The sequence below is a fragment of the Cicer arietinum genome, chromosome 3 (assembly GCF_000331145.2).
Source record: "Cicer arietinum cultivar CDC Frontier isolate Library 1 chromosome 3, Cicar.CDCFrontier_v2.0, whole genome shotgun sequence".
NCBI lineage: Eukaryota > Viridiplantae > Streptophyta > Magnoliopsida > Fabales > Fabaceae > Cicer > Cicer arietinum.
In genome coordinates, this window is record NC_021162.2 from 4,976,345 (window position 1) to 4,997,243 (window position 20,899).

The 20,899-nt window shown below is 29.0% G+C and overlaps 1 protein-coding gene and 1 pseudogene across 3 annotated transcripts; both read right to left on the reverse strand.

Moving 5' to 3' along the window:
• Positions 1-7,514: 7,514 nt before the first annotated feature.
• LOC101504745 (nuclear transport factor 2-like) lies at positions 7,515-14,566 on the reverse strand. 3 transcript variants are annotated; one of them, XM_004489470.4, is made up of 9 exons: positions 14,429-14,566; positions 11,873-12,058; positions 10,879-11,173; positions 10,126-10,367; positions 9,873-10,050; positions 9,311-9,432; positions 9,145-9,210; positions 8,176-8,239; positions 7,515-8,044 (listed from the first exon to the last, which is right to left on the reverse strand). In XM_004489470.4, the coding sequence occupies exons 2-9, from the start codon at positions 12,056-12,058 to the stop codon at positions 7,788-7,790; spliced, it is 1,410 nt and encodes a 469-aa protein (XP_004489527.1). In that variant the 5' UTR covers positions 14,429-14,566; the 3' UTR covers positions 7,515-7,787. The 3 variants fall into 3 exon arrangements, with proteins under 3 accessions (XP_004489527.1, XP_004489526.1, XP_027187946.1); XM_004489469.4 differs by having other exon boundaries at positions 14,290-14,486; XM_027332145.2 differs by having other exon boundaries at positions 7,577-8,044; positions 9,145-9,207; positions 14,290-14,486.
• A 3,693-nt stretch (positions 14,567-18,259) lies between these two features.
• Positions 18,260-20,899, reverse strand: part of LOC101505279 (phenolic glucoside malonyltransferase 1-like) — a 2,810-nt pseudogene continuing 170 nt past the window's right edge.

The following is a 20,899-nucleotide window of genomic DNA, read 5'->3' on the forward strand; positions in this document are numbered from 1 at the left end:
ATATTTGATATAGTAAATTTTTTTAAAATAAAAAATTAATAGTTAATATTATAATTAAATATAATTATTCATGTATATTTATATAATAAATTTGTTAATCAATTATTAATATTAATAATTTTAATTAAATTATTCATTTTAAATAAATTAAATTCAAATATTCATCTCGTTCTTAAATATAAAATAAAATGAATTAACAAAAATAACTATATTTTTATCAAATTTTAAATTCAGTATATTATTTTTATATATATATTCAAGACTAATGGACTATTATTCATTTTAGTTATGTGCATAAGTTAATCTATATTTAATTTCACATTTAAAATAGTTAAAATTGATTTTAAATGTGTAAAATTAATATAATATAATTAATTGTTTTAAAATTAAATTAAATTTATTTTTAAAATTATTTATAATTTAATCTATAAATTTTAAAAAATTATTATTTAGCTCAATTTTAAGCATATCAATTATTTCAAAATTAATATTCATGACAACACAAAAGGAGTAGAGGAATTCTAATTTTAAAAGGATGAAAACGAAAACGGATGACAGAAGGAGTGAGTTGAGAAGGATGAAATGCCAAGAATGACCTTGGGGGATAACCGAACGACAAGTGGAGATACAAGTGAGTTGAGAAGTAACACGTGGTGATTTTAGCGGGAAGTGAGTTGGAGCGTACGAGGCTGTTGTTGTACTGTGGTCTGTGGGCGTTGCGTTAAAGGGATAGTATCGTTTTCTTTTCCCTCTTTGGGGATTGAGTTTGATGAGTGGGGGAATTAGTTGCGAGTTACGATGCACACGTGTCGCCTTAGTCTAAGTCAATCAACTTAGCCTCCACGTGATGGAATCACAACTTGACACTTATAACTCTCTAACTTATGTTTTGGTTTTACTATACTAGTTCTTTTTTGGAGAGAGAAATATTGACAAGGTCATGCTGTTATAAAGGTTAAAGATTCTTCCAATGTCGTTCGATGCTACATAATTCATTTTCTTAAATTGTTGATCTTAAATAATAAAATTTTAATTATTATTAATATAAAATATAATAATATTTTTAAATTTTATATAGTTAAAATAATATTTATCATAAATAAAGCGAGTATTAATTATATTTAAAAAAATATACGATTTTTAATATAAATTTTTATCTTAATGTATTAACAAGTGTATAAATGAACTATTTGATAATTTTGTTCACATTAAAAAACATTAATTTTATTAAATTATTCTTCTTACATATCGATATATTATTAAGATTATAAATTTATAATAAAAAATATAACATTGAAAGGAATGGCAGTAATATCCATTTGCTTTTTTCTTTTTATCTATTCGAAATAAACCTAAGTATAAAGTACTTGAGATAATATCAATTCGATAGATATAGTCCAAATCGATGGCTAATGTTCGTAGAAGCAAGAATCATCTTTATCTTTTACTCTTTCTATTTCTTTTATTTGTGTTTGTATACATTTGCAAACATTTTTAAAAATGTGGCACAGTTTACAAATTTAATGATTTTATACATAAAATATTATGACTTAAATATAATTTTGATTATTTATTTTTTATTAAATATTTATTTTAGTTTTTTTATTATTTTATTTATTTATTTTGGTTTTTTATTTTTTATGAATGGTTTAGTTTAATCATTTTAATCACAACCCTTTCAAACAAGTGTATAATTATTGTCATGAAATATTAAGATCAAATTTTAGATCAATTGTAAAGTTAAATGTTCAATTTTAATAAGAACCATGTAAAAATACATAAAATTCAATGTCATTCGTTTCAAATAGTTTACATATGTTTCAAAACATGCAAAAATAATTTTTTTTCAACGGTAAGCCTTTTATTGAATTAAATTATCAATATAAAGATAAATGACTAAAACAAATATTATATAAAAGATAAATGAGTAAAATTATATTTAAACTAAAAATAATAGTAATTGTATTTTTTTTTTCTTTTGAGAAATTGAGAGGATCTCAACTCATACCATCTTCACGGAATCAGTGTTTGGCAGTAACTTGAAACTTTAATGAAAATTGACGATATATTTTGAAATTGACCATTTTTATAGTTGAGTTTGGATGAAATTAATTTAATAAAAATAAAGAAAAAGAAAAACAAATATGTCTTTTAAAAAGAGTCAATTTAACAAGAATAAAAAAATGAATGTGTTCTTTAAAATTTAACCAATTAAAATGACATTAATTAAATCACCGTCTCGAACATAAATATAGGATAATTTTTTAAAAAATATCGTTAATTGTCGTTAAAATTTCAAGTGATTTTTTAAACACAAATCCACGTTATAACACTTTCTTACCTTAGAATTTGCTTATAGTCCAAAATGAATTCAAATCTGTAAAACTCATTTTAACATGTAAGTTGTGAACTTAGGCATAGTTGTAGGTTTGTTATGCTCTTTTATTTTATATTTAATAGGAAGCTCTGTAAATTAGGCTACTATTAGCATGTATATTTGTCTAGACATAAATCTTGAAGAGGTTATATATTATATAGTATTATACCTTTGATTTGGTGAAATAAGTTGACTCTCAATACTACTACTAATATGTACATCTTTTGCTTATTCAATAAATTATCATTTCAGTTTTCAAATAAATAAATATGTAGTTGTAATTTAATATTGAAAAAGTACATTTCATTATCTTAATATATATTGAGAAAATACATTTTTCAGCTTAAAAAAGAGAAGATATATTGATATTCGCTTCATAAATTTTATTAATTATATAAATTTTAAATAAAAATGTGCAAGCAGTGTAAACTGAAGGGCATTCTTTTCTCATAAAAAACTAGAGCACACTTTACACAATAAGGAAGAAAAAATAAGACACAGAAGGTTCGTAACACAAGGATAGGGTTCCACCCCAAAAGACAACTATAATGGCATAATATGTAAACATAGGTCATGTATAATATTTATAAGTGAGTTAAGTAGTTATGGGGCATAAATAACTTCAACATTTAGAATTATTTATTCACATATTCATAAACCTGATCGTCAATTCCTAATGAAATAGATGTAGCAGTAGCTTGACGGAACCCCAGAGTCTTTATTTGATCTAAGATGTGTGATGTATATGCCATTCCGAAATGATCTATTAATCTGCTAATAAGTCGTTTAATCGTAGTTCCACCTATTACATTATTGTGAAAGACTAGATTGGCCCGTTCTGCCATAAGTACCTCCATATTCCACTCAGTGGGATTCGGTTCGACAATGGATTTGAGTGAATGATTGGAAAACTTCCTTTTCTTTATATTTATTCACGTAGAAAATTCAAAACCTGTGCTCAAAATAAAATAGAAAATGAATTCTCAATATATTGTGTTCTCTCCATTTTCACTTTCCTTTTACTCGGTCAAAGCTAATACAAATATGTAAATAAGATGCTTGAGTGAATTATCTCATTATTATTGATTCTATAAATAGAATACAAGTATGAATATGAATAAGTCTTTCTGAAATATTAGTTACTTAGTTAACAAGACTTTAGTCTTATGTAAACTAACAAGATTTGACTAAGAGTAATTAGAACATTAGTTATTACACTTTAGATTTAAAACAATGTCAAGAAAGAAATATAAAATCAAGACATTGGTTGAAAATAATTTAAAATATTAAAATATCGGTGAAAGAATATGAATTATCAAAAAATAAATTAATTGAAAAATACGAATTTTGTGTTTAATCCATCTATTATTTTTATGAGAAGCTAAAACTATATTAGTTGTGATGTCTATTTATTTTAAAAAATAAAGAGAATTTCTTTTTATCATTTCTTCATATATTTTAATTTAAAAATAATAATTTGATATATTTTGAATGACGTAACATATAATTTTTTGATATAAAACTATCTACTTGCATTAATTATTTATGTTTTTAATTAAATTACAAAAATAAATAATTTCATATATTAAAATTGAATTTATAAAAAAAATTATTATAAATTCATGAGTATTAATCATTTAACATCATTATATTATATATCACATAATTTAAAATATATTATATCATTATTTAATAATTAAAAATATGAAGAAAAAAAAACTTTTTAAATCTATTCAATTTTAAAATAAAATCAATTTTTTAAATTGATTAAAATAAAATATCAAAACTGTAATTATAATTAATATATGCTGCAGATGAGTCACTTTAGTTTGTGTTTTTTTAATAATATTTTAATATTTTTCTATGAAGTTGAGTCAGTTTTAAAACTATTAAAAACCTTAAAAAAAAAATTAATGTTATAAGTTGTATGATTCATATTTTTAAATTGTAAAATACAAAATTTTTTATTAAAAAATTATTGTTTATTTTTTTAGAACACTCGTTGTCATAATATAAAATAAAATAAATAAAAGCGTGGATCGTACGCATAAAACATGATGATTGAGATCCAACGGTGGAAGTAGCTTGTTATGAAAGGAGAAAGAGCAGACAAAATAGGAAGGAATCTCGGGACAACACGGCAGTGTGAGAAACAGAAAATCGGATGAAGATTATTAGCGGATCCGGTTATGGGACCCATATTAAAGGCCAAGTTGCACTTTTTAAGTTTTGTGGCGAATTGGTTAAGTGACACGTGTTTAAGGAAGGAAGCAAGTTGCAGAGGGTGACGTGTCGAACATGAATGTGGTGAAAAGTGTACGTCGTGTGTCAGAATGACGTGACGGATTGGAATCGGTAATGGTGTCTCCTTGCAACTAGCCCTCATTTTTCGGTCCTCTTCTCTCACACGTGTCGCTCACGTTGACGTCTATGAATAGAAAATAATATTTTTACATATTAATTTTTAGTTTAATTATAATTTTATATTCTTATTACTCATAAAATTGATGTCATAAAAATTTAAATTTTAATTTTAAATTTGTTTTAATATTTTTAATTTAAATAATGATATATGAATAATTAATATATATGAATAGTTCTATAATATATAATTGTATGTCATGTCATTAAAATATGTTAAATTGTTGATTTTTAGTTCTAAAATTTAAGAGATTAAAATTATTAACTTTTAAAATAGATAGACCAATTCCGTGAATTAATAATAATAGGAAAATTAAAACTACAATTAAAACTTTTTTCTTAGAATATTCTCACTGTCTCCAAAATGAGATAAGTTGTATAGTACAATTAAACTCTATAGTCTTACTCTTTAATTAATAATAATAATAATAATAATAATAATAATAATAATAATAATAATAATAATAATAATAATAATAATAATAAAAGTGAACTCGCAGATGTAGAGAGGAGAATCTTTAATTAATAATAATAATAATAATAATAATAATAATAATAATAATAATAATAATAATAATAATAATAATAATAATAATAATAATAATAATAATAATAATAATAATAAAAGTGAACTCGCAGATGTAGAGAGGAGAAAAAAGGTGGAGAAGAGAATTTTTTTCCAAAACTCTAGATAAAGTTAGCAGATTTGAATCAACAATAAGGTAAAAAAAAAAGCTCTTCTTCTCAATATGTATATTGTGACAGGTAAAATCTCTTCTTCTCAATAATATAGGGAGTAAAGAGGAAAACACTTCATTAAATATATATATATATATATATATATTGTCTAGACTAAAAAAATAGCTCCACTATAATCAAATGTGGGTGTGCAATAGTAAAAAACACGCTAGCCCAGACCAAGAATACTATAATCAAATAAGGTATAAGAAGACCCCTCAATACAATTGGCAAAAACCACCGGTAGTTTAGATTAGAGAAATAGCTTCACTGTAATAACTAAGGTACAAATAGTCTTAAAATGATGTCAAAATAACAAAGTACTAAAACTTACAAATGAAAAAACAAGAAGAAAACACTCAAAAACCTATTCAAGCACGATTTCTCTTTTTTCCAGAAAACGTATCTTTAAATATTGAATATACAAGAGATATTCACGATTTTAAGTCTGTTTAAAAAAATAAATTTTTTTACTTAAGCCGCAAATCTTTTTTATTTAATAAAAGGATTTACATTGAGAAATCATGAGACAAAGAGTGAGGGCATTGCTTATATGAAAAATATTAATTATAAATTGAGAAATCACGAGACAAGTAGTAAACATATTGTTAATATGAATTATTGAAGTGGTACAATATATATACACTATTTTCTTTTTCAACTAAAAGATGAAAAATTTTACATAAGTTTTTGATGTTATAGAACAATTGAAATATCTTATTTCATTTTTTAAAAAATATAGAAAAAATAAATTTAAAAATACTATTAGTTATATTAAATTTTTTTTTTATAGTTATTAAATAAAATATTAATAATTTATTTATTAATTTTTAAAAAGACCCCGCTTTATAGGCCTGACTTGGAGCAATACCATATAGCTAAGTTGGTCACACTTTTCTTTACTAGTAAATTTCATAAGAACTCAAAATGAATGTCACATGTTAAAATGTTAACGAGTATGAAAATGAAAGGTTCCTTTGATTAGGGTAAATGCCTTTTATATAGTTGTTAAATAGGTTCCATATTAGACTTATACTTTGGGCTCATATAGGGTCCATCAAGAACAACTAGATAAACCATATGGTCCACGACTAGAAACTCAAGCAAAACAATAAATATTTTTGTGGTTGGTCATCCATCCTCCGATATTTATTTAAAATGTCCAAAAAATACTATTAAATTGAAATTTTCAATAACACCATTAATTTAATTTTTTTTTAATACGAATTAGAGATTTCCATTATCCGATTTGAGAATCCGGTAAAACCCCGAGAATTTTGAGGAATCGAAAAAACATCTTTCTAAATCTTTTAGCAACAAATCTAAAAGGCGCTAAGTTCAATCATGATTTAAGACTTAATACACTAAAAAAAAAATGATATGATAACAAAATCTTTTATATTATAGATTGTGCCTCTATTGTGTTTTAGTTTTATTTTAAAATGTGGGAGTATTAGTTTGTAAATGTATTAAAATTACAAAAAATATATAAATGTATCTTTTAATAGTCATTTTGATCTTTAAATATATTTTTAATTAATTAATTTAATCTTCAAATGTATATTTTTTCTATTCACTTTGATCTATTAAATTACTAACCAAAATAACAGTTAGAATATGTTTATAATTTGTTTATAATATTAATAAATTTAAAGACTATATACTATCTCCATATCAAAATAATTATTTACTATTTTCTTTAGTATTGTAAATGCGACAAATATTCTCGTCCTTGCTCACATTGCAAGACCTCGACCCTTTTTTATTTTACTATCGATATGTAATGAAGAAACAAAGCATATTTAAATCCAACATGTTAATATTGCAATCTCATTTCATACAAACAGCACAAACATAAACTAGTTAACGAGTTATTGTTCCTACATTATTTATTATACACAAAGAACATTGACAGTTGAAAAAAAAAACTACAGTTATTGTTCCTAAATTTTACACGCAAATAAAAATATAAATGAAATGAATAATAAAATAATAAATAATCCTTTCAAATAAACATCCAAATTTAGAAATGTTGGATAATGGAAAAAAAAGAAGAAAAAAAAGCAGTTAACCTAATATCACATACAGTCAAACAACAAGAGAGTATATAACCTACTCCTGATAATTGCTAAAAACCACAAACATGGCAATAACAACTAGAAATACTACAACTGTGCAAATAAATTGAAAAATCTGAAGACTTCCATGTTTGAATTCTACCAAAAATGCCTTCGAAAGATCTCGCGATAAATCATTCGGTAGAGACTGCACTTTGTTTAAATACACTAGACCGACCGCCCCCTCTCCCTTTCGCTTGATGATAACTTTCTCCATGTCCACCGGGACCACGACCCCTACCCGAAAACTCGCCTCGGTTTCCATAGTCGTTGTTTCGACCGTAGCCTCGACCACCACCAAAATTCCCACGACCCCTGAATGACTCGTTTCCAAACCCGCTTCTTCCTGATGGAATCCTAGCTCTTCCTATACCACCGGCGCCACTGCCAACTAAAATAGAGCAAATAAACTAGTAAGCTTTAATTGAGGTTTCTTTGACAGCAAAATCAGCCAAATCTTTATTTTGTTTTATTGAATGAATGGCAACGATTTTACATGCGCTATAGTTAGATTCGAATTACCTCGGGTAGTGGTTCTCTTTATCTCGATTACAGCTTGACGCCCACCAATAGCAATAGGTGAAGCCTGATAAAGTAAAATAATGAACCATGATCTTAAGATTTTCACATTAAATTAGAAGAAACAAAATGAGAAAGGTGATTGAAGTTTTCTAAATCACGACTAATTCAAACACGAATAGTTCATGGAATAATTTGTATTCTTCCAAAATACGAAAAATTCGCGGCAGAATGTGTCTACAACCAATATCTGCAGTCTTGTATATGTAGAGAGACTGTGTCTAGTCTACAACCAATACCAGATGACAACTTGGTTACAGAGTGGATTAGTCGAAAATCTCATCGTTATTCGTAAGCATGAAAAAGGAAATAACCAGAAAAACTGATTTAGTAGCAAAGGAAAACATGAAGTCCAAATATTAAATAAATTCAGAGAGCTGAAACTCTCTCTCCCTATAATCCAACCTATGTATATAACCAATGTAGAACCGTTTGAACCGACACTTCAAACTGAATCCATGTCCAGAATCCAACACAACAATATATATAGTTAAATTCAATTACTTTTATTTTCTCAAATTATTACTAGTATATTCATGTCCAATGTCCATGTGTTTGTGTCAATACTTCATAGGATATAATCACGCTTCATAGGATAAAATGAATGGAGAAGAACCACAAGATTTTTATACTCAAGAAAATATCATTTCATTTTGCAAGATATTGTGTTAAACAATGAAGTAACACTCTCTAGCTGTAGGCTTAATAGCTAGATGCAATGCAAAGATGATGGAGGTAAAAAACAAGAATACATAGAAGTTTCAAATAAGAAATTTTCTGTAATTTTAAGAAACTATACAATTGAAATTACTCTTAAAGATGAATGCAGCTCCATCATAATAAAATATATTTAATTTGCAGGATTAATAGCTAAAATGATGTGAATATAAAGTATCGACTAAAGGACCATACCTGAATTGCATTATTCATTGAATTTAGTGATAGGAACTCAACAAAGCCAAAACAGTATCCCTGCTGCTGCAAACACAGACACAAATAGTTTCCACAAAAAAACTTCATTAGGATCGATGAAACAGTAAAAAGGGTAATTTGAATGATTCATTGACAAGATAGTTACCTTATTATTTCTAACTTGGATGCATCCCGGCTTGATGGGTCCAAATTTCTTAAACTCCACTTCTAATTGAGCAACCGTTACATTTAATGGCAAATTTCGAATGTAAATGGAGTGTCCCTCAACTGTTAAAGACAGAACATGTTCATTAGAATCGGGCATATGTCAAGCAAAAATATTTGAGAAGAAAGCCAAGCCAATTCCTGATGTAAAGAAATTCCAAAAACATCCCTAGGTGGTTCTTTTATTAATAATTTTATGGACCAAATTGACTACCAGAAGATACATTCAAACTAACTAATGAAAGACACATTCAAGAAACAAACTGACTAACGAAAGATGCATTTATGTACATTTTTGTAATTTCGATACATCCAGGAACTACTGTGACAACGCCTTTCATATTTAAGGAACAAAATAACTATTTACTCAAAAATATTTTGACTGAGTTTCAATGACAACTTCAAGACTTCACAAAATTTAATGATGTGTGGCATTAAAATTCAATTTCTTTTTCATCTTTCGAAAAACGATCAAAGCACACAAGTAGAAAAAAAACATTTACCTTCCTCATTAGTATCATTACTTTCAGGGTTGCCGACACTGTCCGGCGCTGCTTCAGGCACTGCAGCTGATTCTACTGACTCAACTGCTTGGCTCTCAGTTTTGTTAGTCGCCTTCTTTACCATATTAGTCGGCACATACACTTTAGCCGATACCAAATTCCCTTTTGGGACTTTCACCTGCAACAAACTAATAAGCTTCAAAGCTTACATAAGAAATGTGCTTGCAAATGAAAGATTTATAGCAATACTGACAATTGATGCATAAGACTTCTTTGGAGCATCCTCTTGAGACAAAGAACTGATTTCAGCTGCCTGAGAATCATCATTCTCATTTGACTGAAAATCAAGTTCTGCAATGTCTTCATTTTCGGAAACTATTAGTTTCTCGTGATGGTTAGATGGAGGCTCATAAGCATTCTCAATAGCAACATGGCCTTCTTTCGCACGAGAATTTGCAGGATCTGGTGCAGGAGGATCAGCAACGTAACTTGGTTCTGTAAACAAATGTTAACAGCAAGAATACAACTTCTGAACAAGTTCTATCACAGAAAACACATTTCTTTTGGAGTAAACCATCATTTTGGTCCCTAAATATTAAGTATGGATACTCACACGAACACTGGACACGACATTGACATTGACACCGGTATTAATTTGAAAAAATGAATTAATTGAATGTAATCAAGGTGTCAATGTCGTGTCAGTGTCATACACCAGGACACGCTTTCAATCAAAAATGTCGGTACTACAGACTGTGTGAGGTAGGGTCATTATAGTTCTTGAATGTACCGAAACTTCAAAAACATCCTTCGGTGTGTCTTCTGTTAGTAATTTGATGGACTAAAATGACAAAAATAAGACACATTTAAGGACCAAATTGACGAACAAAAAGACACATTCGAGGATGTTTTTGTAACTGATATATTTCATGGACTATAATGATATTGTTTGACATATTCAAGAACCCAAATGACTGTTTACTCATTTTATTTGGGTTAATCTTGCCTGGTTCTGGGATAACAGTAACAGCAATTGCATCATCGTCTCCATTAACTGGATTCAGTTCCGAAGGTTCACGGTCTTCTACATACCTAAAAACATCATTCAGAACAAAAAAGCCGTTATCTTGTGGAGCAAGGAAGAACGACTGCGCAAATTTTCTTCTCAAGTTATCCTTTCCAGTCAGGCATCCGGTCACCAGCACAGTCACTCCTTCCTTGTGCGACTTTTGAGCATCTGCAGTCTTTATCTCGGCTTTATATTCCTTGAAGTTTAGTGAAAGAATCTTCTCGCTAATGCCCTGCATCATAAAAACACAGTGGTTCCCCTTAGAATTCGAGAAAATATAAATGGATAATAAATCTAAATTAGCACAAAAAAATATAAAGGGATAAATCCTTCTCAACTTTGTAAAACAGAGAGATAGAAGTTGATCCCGTCAGTAGCATGAAGCATCTATATCTATACCAAATATAAAGGGAACTCTAAGATTAATTACGAGTAACTACTAATTTTGGTTGGGCCTTTTTCTCGACAAAGTTACCCTTAACAACCCAGTTCTTCAAAATCAAATTTGCATTTAAATCTACACCACAATTTAAGGGAACGCCAAAACTATCTCCAAAATTAGCCCTTAACGGCGCAATACTTTTCCAAAATCTGAATTAAAATTTAAAAACATAAAATGTGAATGTGTTGAAACTGAAATATAGATAAGTTTATATAACAGATGTTATTAAACTTAAACAAATGAATTAAATTATCTATTATACAATAAATATATAGGAGCATATAATTTCAATGTTACTGCCCGTCTTCCTGCTAGTATTAACAGTGCATCAATGTCTAGGAGCATATAATTTCATAACAATGAATTATAATAGATATCCAATGATGTTATTACTTCAATGTTTCTTCTCTTTGAATTAGGCATCGGTGGAAAAATCGCTAATTTTTTTTAAAAGATTTAGAGTCACAAGTTTTGCATCAGCAAACATACTTTCATGGTTGTAACTGATGTCATCACACCATTGGAGTCGGGCCGGCTTATCACACTAGATTCCTGGTAAAACCGATAGACCAACTCCGGAGATTGGTGAAGAATATGGTAATACTGCTCAACAAATGCATTACCAACCACTTCGGCACTGGGAGTAGTTGGAGGAGTAGCGGTTTGCAAGGCCATCTGTGAAAAAAGAACAGATCAACAATCAAAACTTAAGAATGTTTAGATACACATAACACTGTAGCAACTAGGTGTTCATTATCATTGATCTAAATGGCCTATTCAAATACTTGGTTTTTGACGGAATGCGTCATTGAATAGGAAAAGGCTTTTGTTGTTCTTCCGGAGAACATACATTAATTTATTTAAAGAAACATAATCCGTCATACATTCAAAGTTCTAACAAGTATGAACGATAAATAAAACTACACCCACAAATCTTTGTAAGGTTGAGGTATAGCATATTTAAGATTACCATGTCAAGATATTCAAGACAACAAAGAGATGTGTAGCAGAGATATGCATATATCCAATGTTGTCAATTCAGATGGCAAAGAAAACGGTTTTGTTCAAATTTTGTTATGCTAATGTATTATAGTGCTGCGATAGACACATTTGACAACACTTAGTACTAAATCCTTGATCGCACAACAATAGCAGAGTGTCCACATTCTGCTATACTATAGCCGCTATTTGACAACATTGATCATATCAGGGCTGCATAAATGCAATTTTGCTAGCCAAATGCTAGTTAGATTATGTTAGTTTTCGGGATCGAATGCAGGACCTCCTGCTTAAAACTCCTTCAATGTCTCTTAGCTCACCAACTGAGCTACCTTTGCGGGACGCATAAATGCATATGATACCTACTCATTTTAGGACATGCAGAAGCAACGGGAGTAACAAAAATGAGAGTGAGAGAAGGCGGGGGGGCAAATATTAGAAGAGGCTACCATAAAAATATCTACAAGCTATAAAGCTAGATGATTTCAGTATTAGAAACAGGGCTAGGGAAAAGCCATTGAATACGTAGCACCAGCCCTATAGATTGAAGGCATATAAAGTCTCCGACACGTGTTGGACACCAACACAACATTACTTCCATTTTCTGAAATTATTAACGACATCTATGTGATAATGCCGGTGTTTGTGTCAGTGCTTACACTAGTTGCTAATACTACACTTATTATACTTAAGCAACTAACCCCTGATTATCGATATTTAATTTCATGGCCACCTAAGAAAAGTAACACATAAATAACATTACATATAATCTGGAACCAACTTTGCATACAAATTCAATGCAAGAAGAGCAAAACAGACTTATTGCAGACCCATAATGATAATATTGATGGAATATGAGTTAACTAACCATAGATCAATAATCCTGTAAAATAACATAAATAGATAATAATCTCACTCATATAAATAAAAACAATTCAAAATAAAATAAAATAACTCGTTTTTGCTCCCTCGTGAGAGGGATTATTATTTTTTGGTTTCTCACAGGTTCTCCAGTGGAGATAATGCTTATTGAGCAGTGTCATCAATTGTGGATCGCAAAAAATAGCAGTTTGTTCAAATTTTCGCTATGCTATTGCGTCGCAAAAACGGTCATTTACAACACTTTGTACTATATAGCTTATCGTGTGGAGCAATAGTGATTTGTTCAAAATTCCGCTATACTATAACAACTATTTGACAACATTGTATTTGAGGCACTACCGAACACAAAATATGGACACTTCTCCCAGACAAGATTCGAATCTTGTGAGATGGATTTGTTAGAGAAACTTAGGGACAAACAATCTAAGTTATCCAACACTGAAAAAAAGGCATCATAGAAAACGACAACAAAACAACATTCATTCACATATGAAGTGAGATCAACCTAATTTTATCAAACATGAACCGATACCTACATTTCAACAAAACACAAAAATCATAAAATCCTATTTTTTGTTTCATCAAACTAGCCTCGTCACATTACCCCAGATCCCAAAGAAAAACAAAAATCTCAAATCTAAACCCTAAACCGACTTATATTACAAATCAAAAAATACCCATTTCAACTCATCGCTCACACAAACCGAATCAATCAACATTCACAATGAAAAATTCAAACTTTTATATATAAAAAATAATAATATTAACAACAAACACACTTAACTTCATCATCAACTATCTCAAAATCACTAAACTGTCACTAAAACCAACCACAATGTCTGATCATTTATAAATATAAAAAACCAAATTTTGGAAAAATTAACGTAATACAGGAATGGCCCATTTGTGAAATTTAATGAATTGGTTAAAAGGGTAAGAGAGAGAAAAAAAAAGACACAAAATTAATAGAAAAAAAAAATGAAGACCCAATTGAGAGAAAAGTGAGAAAAGAAAATGTAGGGTACCTGAGGAATGTGTTGATGGTGGTTGTGATTGAAGGGTGTGATCGTGTGTTTGGAAGAGTGTGTGTGAAGTGAAGAGAGAAGAAGAGAACAACAATGGGAACAATTTACGCACGAAAAAAGGGAAAAGTGCGAAAGCTACCTGTGACTGTGATGAGTGAAAACTCAGTGTGGAGTTAGATGTTGGGTCAGGTTCTTCTATTACGGTTCGTGTGGTTTAGCGTGTGTTAAAGTAACAACTACAACAATTCGTTTTGACTATTCGATTCGTTGTTTAAATTAAGAAATATGTTTTTCCATTAAATATTTTATTAGTCACAATAAAATTTATCGTTTACTTATTAATTAGAGTCGTCAAAGTAATTATCATGCTTAATCACTTAAAATTGTATTTATCTCTTAATTGTAACAATCTCATATCTTTCCTCTAAAGTGAAATTTTATATAATTGTACTATTTAAAAGAAAAAATTTCGACAAAAAAAAATACAAAATGTATTTTTATTTTTATTCAAAAAATAAATAAGAATTGGTTATTTAATAGCACATTTAAATTTGTTGATTATATTTTATTATTATTTTTGGATGTTGCTCCAATGTCATTGAATTTTCAAATGTGACTTTATATGATGAACATAAATCTTGATATATTATAGGCTTTAGTTAAATTGATATATGATATATATTTATGTTTATTTGCATGATCTATCATATAGTTAAAAAGATTGTAGGAGAGTTTAGATTATCAATTTAATTTTTAGTGATAACAATTATATATTAGACTACAAAGACAAGAGCTATTATTTTGCAAAGAGTTTAAGTCATCAAGTTCCAATACAAAAAACTAATGAATTAATTACCTTGCACATTTTTAATCCCACTTTCACCCACTTCCTCATATTTTCTTACATAGTCTTGCAAGAAATCGATCAAGCGCTCCAATTTTGAGGAGATGGTTTAGAAGAATTTTAATACTAATAAAAAAAAACAAGAAAAAAATATTGAACACTAATCATAAATTTAGAAAGAAATAAATTAATTTAATATGTGGGATAAATGTTCAATATTAAAAAACACGAGACAAATATAAAAAGTAATAAAAAAACATAAGACAAATATAAAACTCAATTGTCAGTGCTAAATATAAAAAATCACTAAGACAAAAATTTGTTATTGATAAATATTAAAAAAAACATGGGATAAATATTTATAATTAATACATAAAAATAATACTAGACAAATATTTGTTAGGAATAAATAAAATAAATCATATAAATAAAAACACGAGACAAATATTTATTTTTGATAAATATAATAAAATGCGGGATGATATTTATAACTGATATATATATATATATATATATATATATAAACTTGCTTTTTTTTCCACAATTCCAAGTAACGTAACACTATTTCAGATATAAAATTTCAATCAACTCTAACATATTTACATGCTAAGGAATGTATATATATATATATATATAAATACGAGACAAATATTTGTCATTGATAAATATTAAAAAAACACGCGACAAAGATTTTTCACTGATAAAAAAAAAGTATGAGACAAATATTTATCATAGATTTTTCGTTTATAGGTATTGTCTCTCTTTCATAAAGAACAACAAACTACACTTTCATTTATAGGTATTGTCACAACTAGAAAAACAAAACGTCGTGACTGGCACACAAACTACACTTTTAGTCTGGCAAATCTATCAACTAACTTAAAATTAAGTAATAAATAGTTCTAAATAACCATTCCAAAAAATAGATAATTTTTCTCGCAATTTCGACAGAGTATAAGTTTCCAAAATTATAAAATTCCTGTTTACAGTTTTAACTATGTCATATTTCAAAGAGCATAATCTAATTGTTTAATACATTTCTCAAAAGACTTTCTAGACACTAATAGCTGCAAAATACATTACGACTTAATAGACTTTACAAAAAAATGGTCATCGATCAAATAGGCCTAAAGAAAAAAATAGATGAGACTTGAATCTACTAACAACTTGCTACTCAGGTGCCTGTGAATCTGAAAAAGATATACAACATGAAGGAGCAAGTCACAAAGACTTAATAGGGAGACAACAACCACCACCAACTAGAAGGAAAACACAACAAAAGCACAGATAACTATTTTACAATCTTGTGGCGATTATGTTATACACATAATAAAATTATTAAACTTATAATTTAACCATTCAAGTAGATATATTTAAAATTCAATTCATAAAGAGGTGAATCAAAATGAGCAACCTTAAAAATATCATAGAAAATCAAACATGTAAAAATATAAATTCTTGAGAACCAAGAGACAGTTTCATATCATTGATAGTCATTTCCTCTTAAGGATGAATTTTCTCTTAGGGGTGACTCTATCTCATGGATAACCATCTCATCTGAATTCCGCAACGCATCATCACACATCAATTAGAGAGTTTACATTTCATTAATAGTCTTCTCCTCATACAGATGACCTCTCTCATAGGGGCGGCTCTATCTAACGCGTAACTCTCCCTTATCAACAAGATGTAACTGGGTGCACCTACCACCATTAACAATTTCATAATTATAACAACGATTTTTAAAATACGTTTAAAAATCATCTCTTATTTCATCGTAATTCATGGAAAAATATATTCAATAATATAACAATTCAATATTTAAATACTTTATAACTCATAAATAAATCAAACTACTAACATATTATATAACAAAGACTATGAAAATAATAAATGATGAAATCGAGATAAATTCAAAGGTTGTGTTTCTCAAATTTTTAAAATAAATACTTTAACATAGAAAACGAGTAAAATAATAATTATAGAAAAATAAAAATATGTGACAATGATCGTCGTCCACTAACAACTATAGAGATTCGCATAAGTTTGTTCTCCAACAACTCTCGGAGTAGCAGACAAGACCTCAACTGACAAATCTGAGTAAAAATATATTCTCAAGACTTTAAAAAAAATTATTCGAAAATTTAACTAACTCTAGGAAACTATAAGAATCCTTTAAATCTACTTTAAACACAAAATAAGATTTTTAACCAAAATTACATTTATCTAGAGATTCATACTAGCATTAGAGTTGTGTATTTACCTCAAAGAGTTTCAGTAAATAACTCTCAAGAAATGGGTACCCTTCTCATTTTTTAGAGCAAAAACCCTAACCCAAAATTCCAACCAAGAGCATTTGTAGAAGTATGAGAAGTTATGAGTTTGGAGATGTTAAATTCATTTTAAGGGTTGAGAGTTTATGTTTGTGGAGTGAGATAAGTAAGGAGAAAAAGAAGAGAGAAAAAAATGGGAAAAGTGGATGTTGGTGTAGCCGAGGTTGGTTTGGTTTTAAATTATTTAATAATATTAATATTTTATAATAATACAAAATTAATGAAACGGAACATTTCAGTTATTTCTAAGTTATTTTTGATGATACACGTTAAAGGAAATATTTTAATATGAGTACTAAGAAAAATTTCTTTTCAATAGTCATTCTAATATTTACTTTTTTATTAAATGAAATCAACTTGTCCAATACTTTAAAAATAGGTCTCATATAAAATGACGAGATCTAGACAAGTTTATTAAATAAGACACTAAATATTAGAGTGATTGTTGGAAAGAAAATTCTTATTGTTTCTTATTTTATTATTGTATATAAGGAGACCTCATTGCTTTATTAATGGCTCACTATTATGATGTCTAATTATCTAGGCTTAATTGCACTTTTGGTCCCCCTATTATAGGTGAAAATTGAAAGTAGTCCCCCCATTTTGTTTCTCCCCAGTTTTAGTCCCCAAATAGAATTTGAGTCCAAATCATGATGAGTTGTCATTTTTTTAATGACGTGTCAATAAAAAAGCTGACGTGGCAGACGCTTACATGGAATAAACTTATTATTATATTATTTCTAATTAAAAAATATAATTTATATTTTAAAAATCATTATTATAATTGTTAAAAATCATTATTACAAATAAAATTTAATTGTTAAAATTAAATTAAAAAAAATGAACCCTAAACTTGAACCAGAAGCATATCATTCAACAAAAGCTTGAACCCTAAATTAAAAAACAGCCCCAATTCAACAAAATAAACAAATTGAATGGAAACTGACTTGCATAATATTGTAATGTTCTACAGCAACTCAGCACATAATCCAACAAGCTCCTGCAACAACACTCCACTACTGGTACAGAGGCCAGAAGGTTGCTTCCTCCATATGTTAAGGCAAAGAACATCTAGAAGCTAGCTTTTGTCTTGTAAGCTACCATGCCTAATAATATAATAATTTAATTTTGCTTACCAAAGCAAAGTCGTATTACTAAAAAAAAGTCAATAAGCAACCAGTTCCGTTCCAAGTGACATGGCTTTTCACTATTCCTTATTCCTTTCCAGAGAAGCCCATCCAGCCCAGCGGATCCATTGTTTATGCGGCAGTGCGATGCTGCTGAAAAACGGAAGCCCTTAGGTATAGGTTGGGGAAAACTCCAAACAAAAAAGGGCCTTATTCTTCCTTATATTAAATCTAAGTTTTAGAAAGGGGCATCCCTACCCCCTTACAAGCTAGCGCGCAACGGCTTTTCAGCCGTTGTAGCTTTTTTTTTTGCAGGCTCAAAAATATCTCTTTCGCCTCTCCTCCCTGTCTCCATTCTGGTTGATTCGCTTCTTCCTTCGCGCAAGCGCTTGGTTCGCCCCTTTTGTGTTGCATTTTTTTGTGATCCCCCGCTTCTAGTTGCTGTAGAACATTACAATGTTTCCATTCAATTTGTTTATTTGGTTGAATTGGGGCTGTTTTTTAATTTAGGGTTCAAGCTTTTGTTGAATGATATGCTTCTGGTTCAAGCTTAGGGTTCATTTTTTTAATTTAATTTTAACAATTAAATTTTATTTGTAATAATGATTTTTAACAATTATAATAATGATTTTTAAAATATAAATTATATTTTTTAATTAAAAATAATATAATAATAAGTTTAATCCACGTAAGCGTCTGCCACATCAGCTTTTTTATTGACACGTCATTAAAAAAATGACAACTCATCATGATTTGGACTCAAATTCTGTTTGGGGGACTAAAACTGGGGAGAAACAAAATGGGAGGACTACTTTCAATTTTCACCTATAATAGGGGGACCAAAAGTGCAATTAAGTCAAAAAAAAAGTAGGACATTTGAGGAAATAATTTTCAAAGTAGGGTAATTAAGAAATTTTTTTAAAAAAAAGGATATATATACAAAAGTCTCAAATACACCCTTCATCGATTTTACCTTAATTTAGTCGAAGCATTGCCCATCATGAAAAATGGTTTGGAAAACACTCATCACATTCTTATCAAGAACAAGTCCAATTTCAACACCACCTTTCACATCCTTGTTGTCTGTCAATCCAATTGTTAAGCCTCTGTCAATTGAAGTAATCTCCACTTTTGAAGGTCTTCCCCATCCAAAATCAGTCTCATATACTCCAAACCTATTTGACCATGAAACTCCAATTAGTTTAATTCCTTCACCATCCATATCCGTAAATCTTAACAGCAATGTCTCAATTCCATCAAGAACTCCCTTATCCATCTTTTTTGTTTTACCATAAATCTTCTTAGCAACAATCACCAAACCATCTTCTTTTGTAAAATCCTCTGGCTCAGTTTCCACTATATGAATACATATACAGTTTCCAAAATAGTTTTCAGGAATTGGGGGCTCTAATCTAGCCCTGCAATCCACAGAGAAATTAAAAGAAAATTTCGGTTTTTTATCACGTTCACATTCTTGAAATGACTTTGCTATGCAAACAGAAACATAAGCACATGTAAGAACAAAAGTTGACAATTTTGTAGGCTTTAAAGACTCAATTTTTGGTTCTTCTTCTTGTTCTACTTCCACAATGTTCCACTTTGACAACACCCTTTTGTTTATTTTGTCCAAATCTTGAAATGTAAGCTCGAATGTGGCTCGAACAGAATCATTAACATTTGGTGGAAATGCATGTGACAAAATCTTTAAACTTCTCACAATATTGCTCTCATTGAAAAATGATGAGGCTTCATTCCAAGTATTTATGTAGAAACTCTCCAAATCATTTGGATCCTTAATTACTTCTCTATTCCAAAATGGTTCCAAAAATGGTAGTGATTGTGTTTCTTTTAAAGATTTACTTATAGAAGCCCAAACTTTCATGAACATGGTTGAAGATTTTCCATCAACAATACCATGGTGAGTGCTGATTCCAATGCAAAAACCATTTTTTGGAAAAAGGGTTATTTGAATTGAGATAATAGAAGCAAAAGAATATGTTGATTCCAAGTGAGGTACAAAAGAACGAGACAGAGAAGCTTCATGAGGTGAATTGTACTCTAAGATTTTATTGAAATCTACAACATCATCTTCACATTGTGCTATGATTAAGGAAACTCCATCATCATTGGGATTGAATTGGATGATGGGTTTTGAAGATTCAGAAGGCCAAATGACTTTACCAGCCAAAGGGAGGAAGTGTTGGAGGGTTTTAGAGAGTGAAGATTTGAGTTTTGGAACAAGTTTTTCAAAGAAGAAAGAGGGGTGTGATTGCGAATTTGGAAGAGTGTAGAAAAAAATGAGTTCA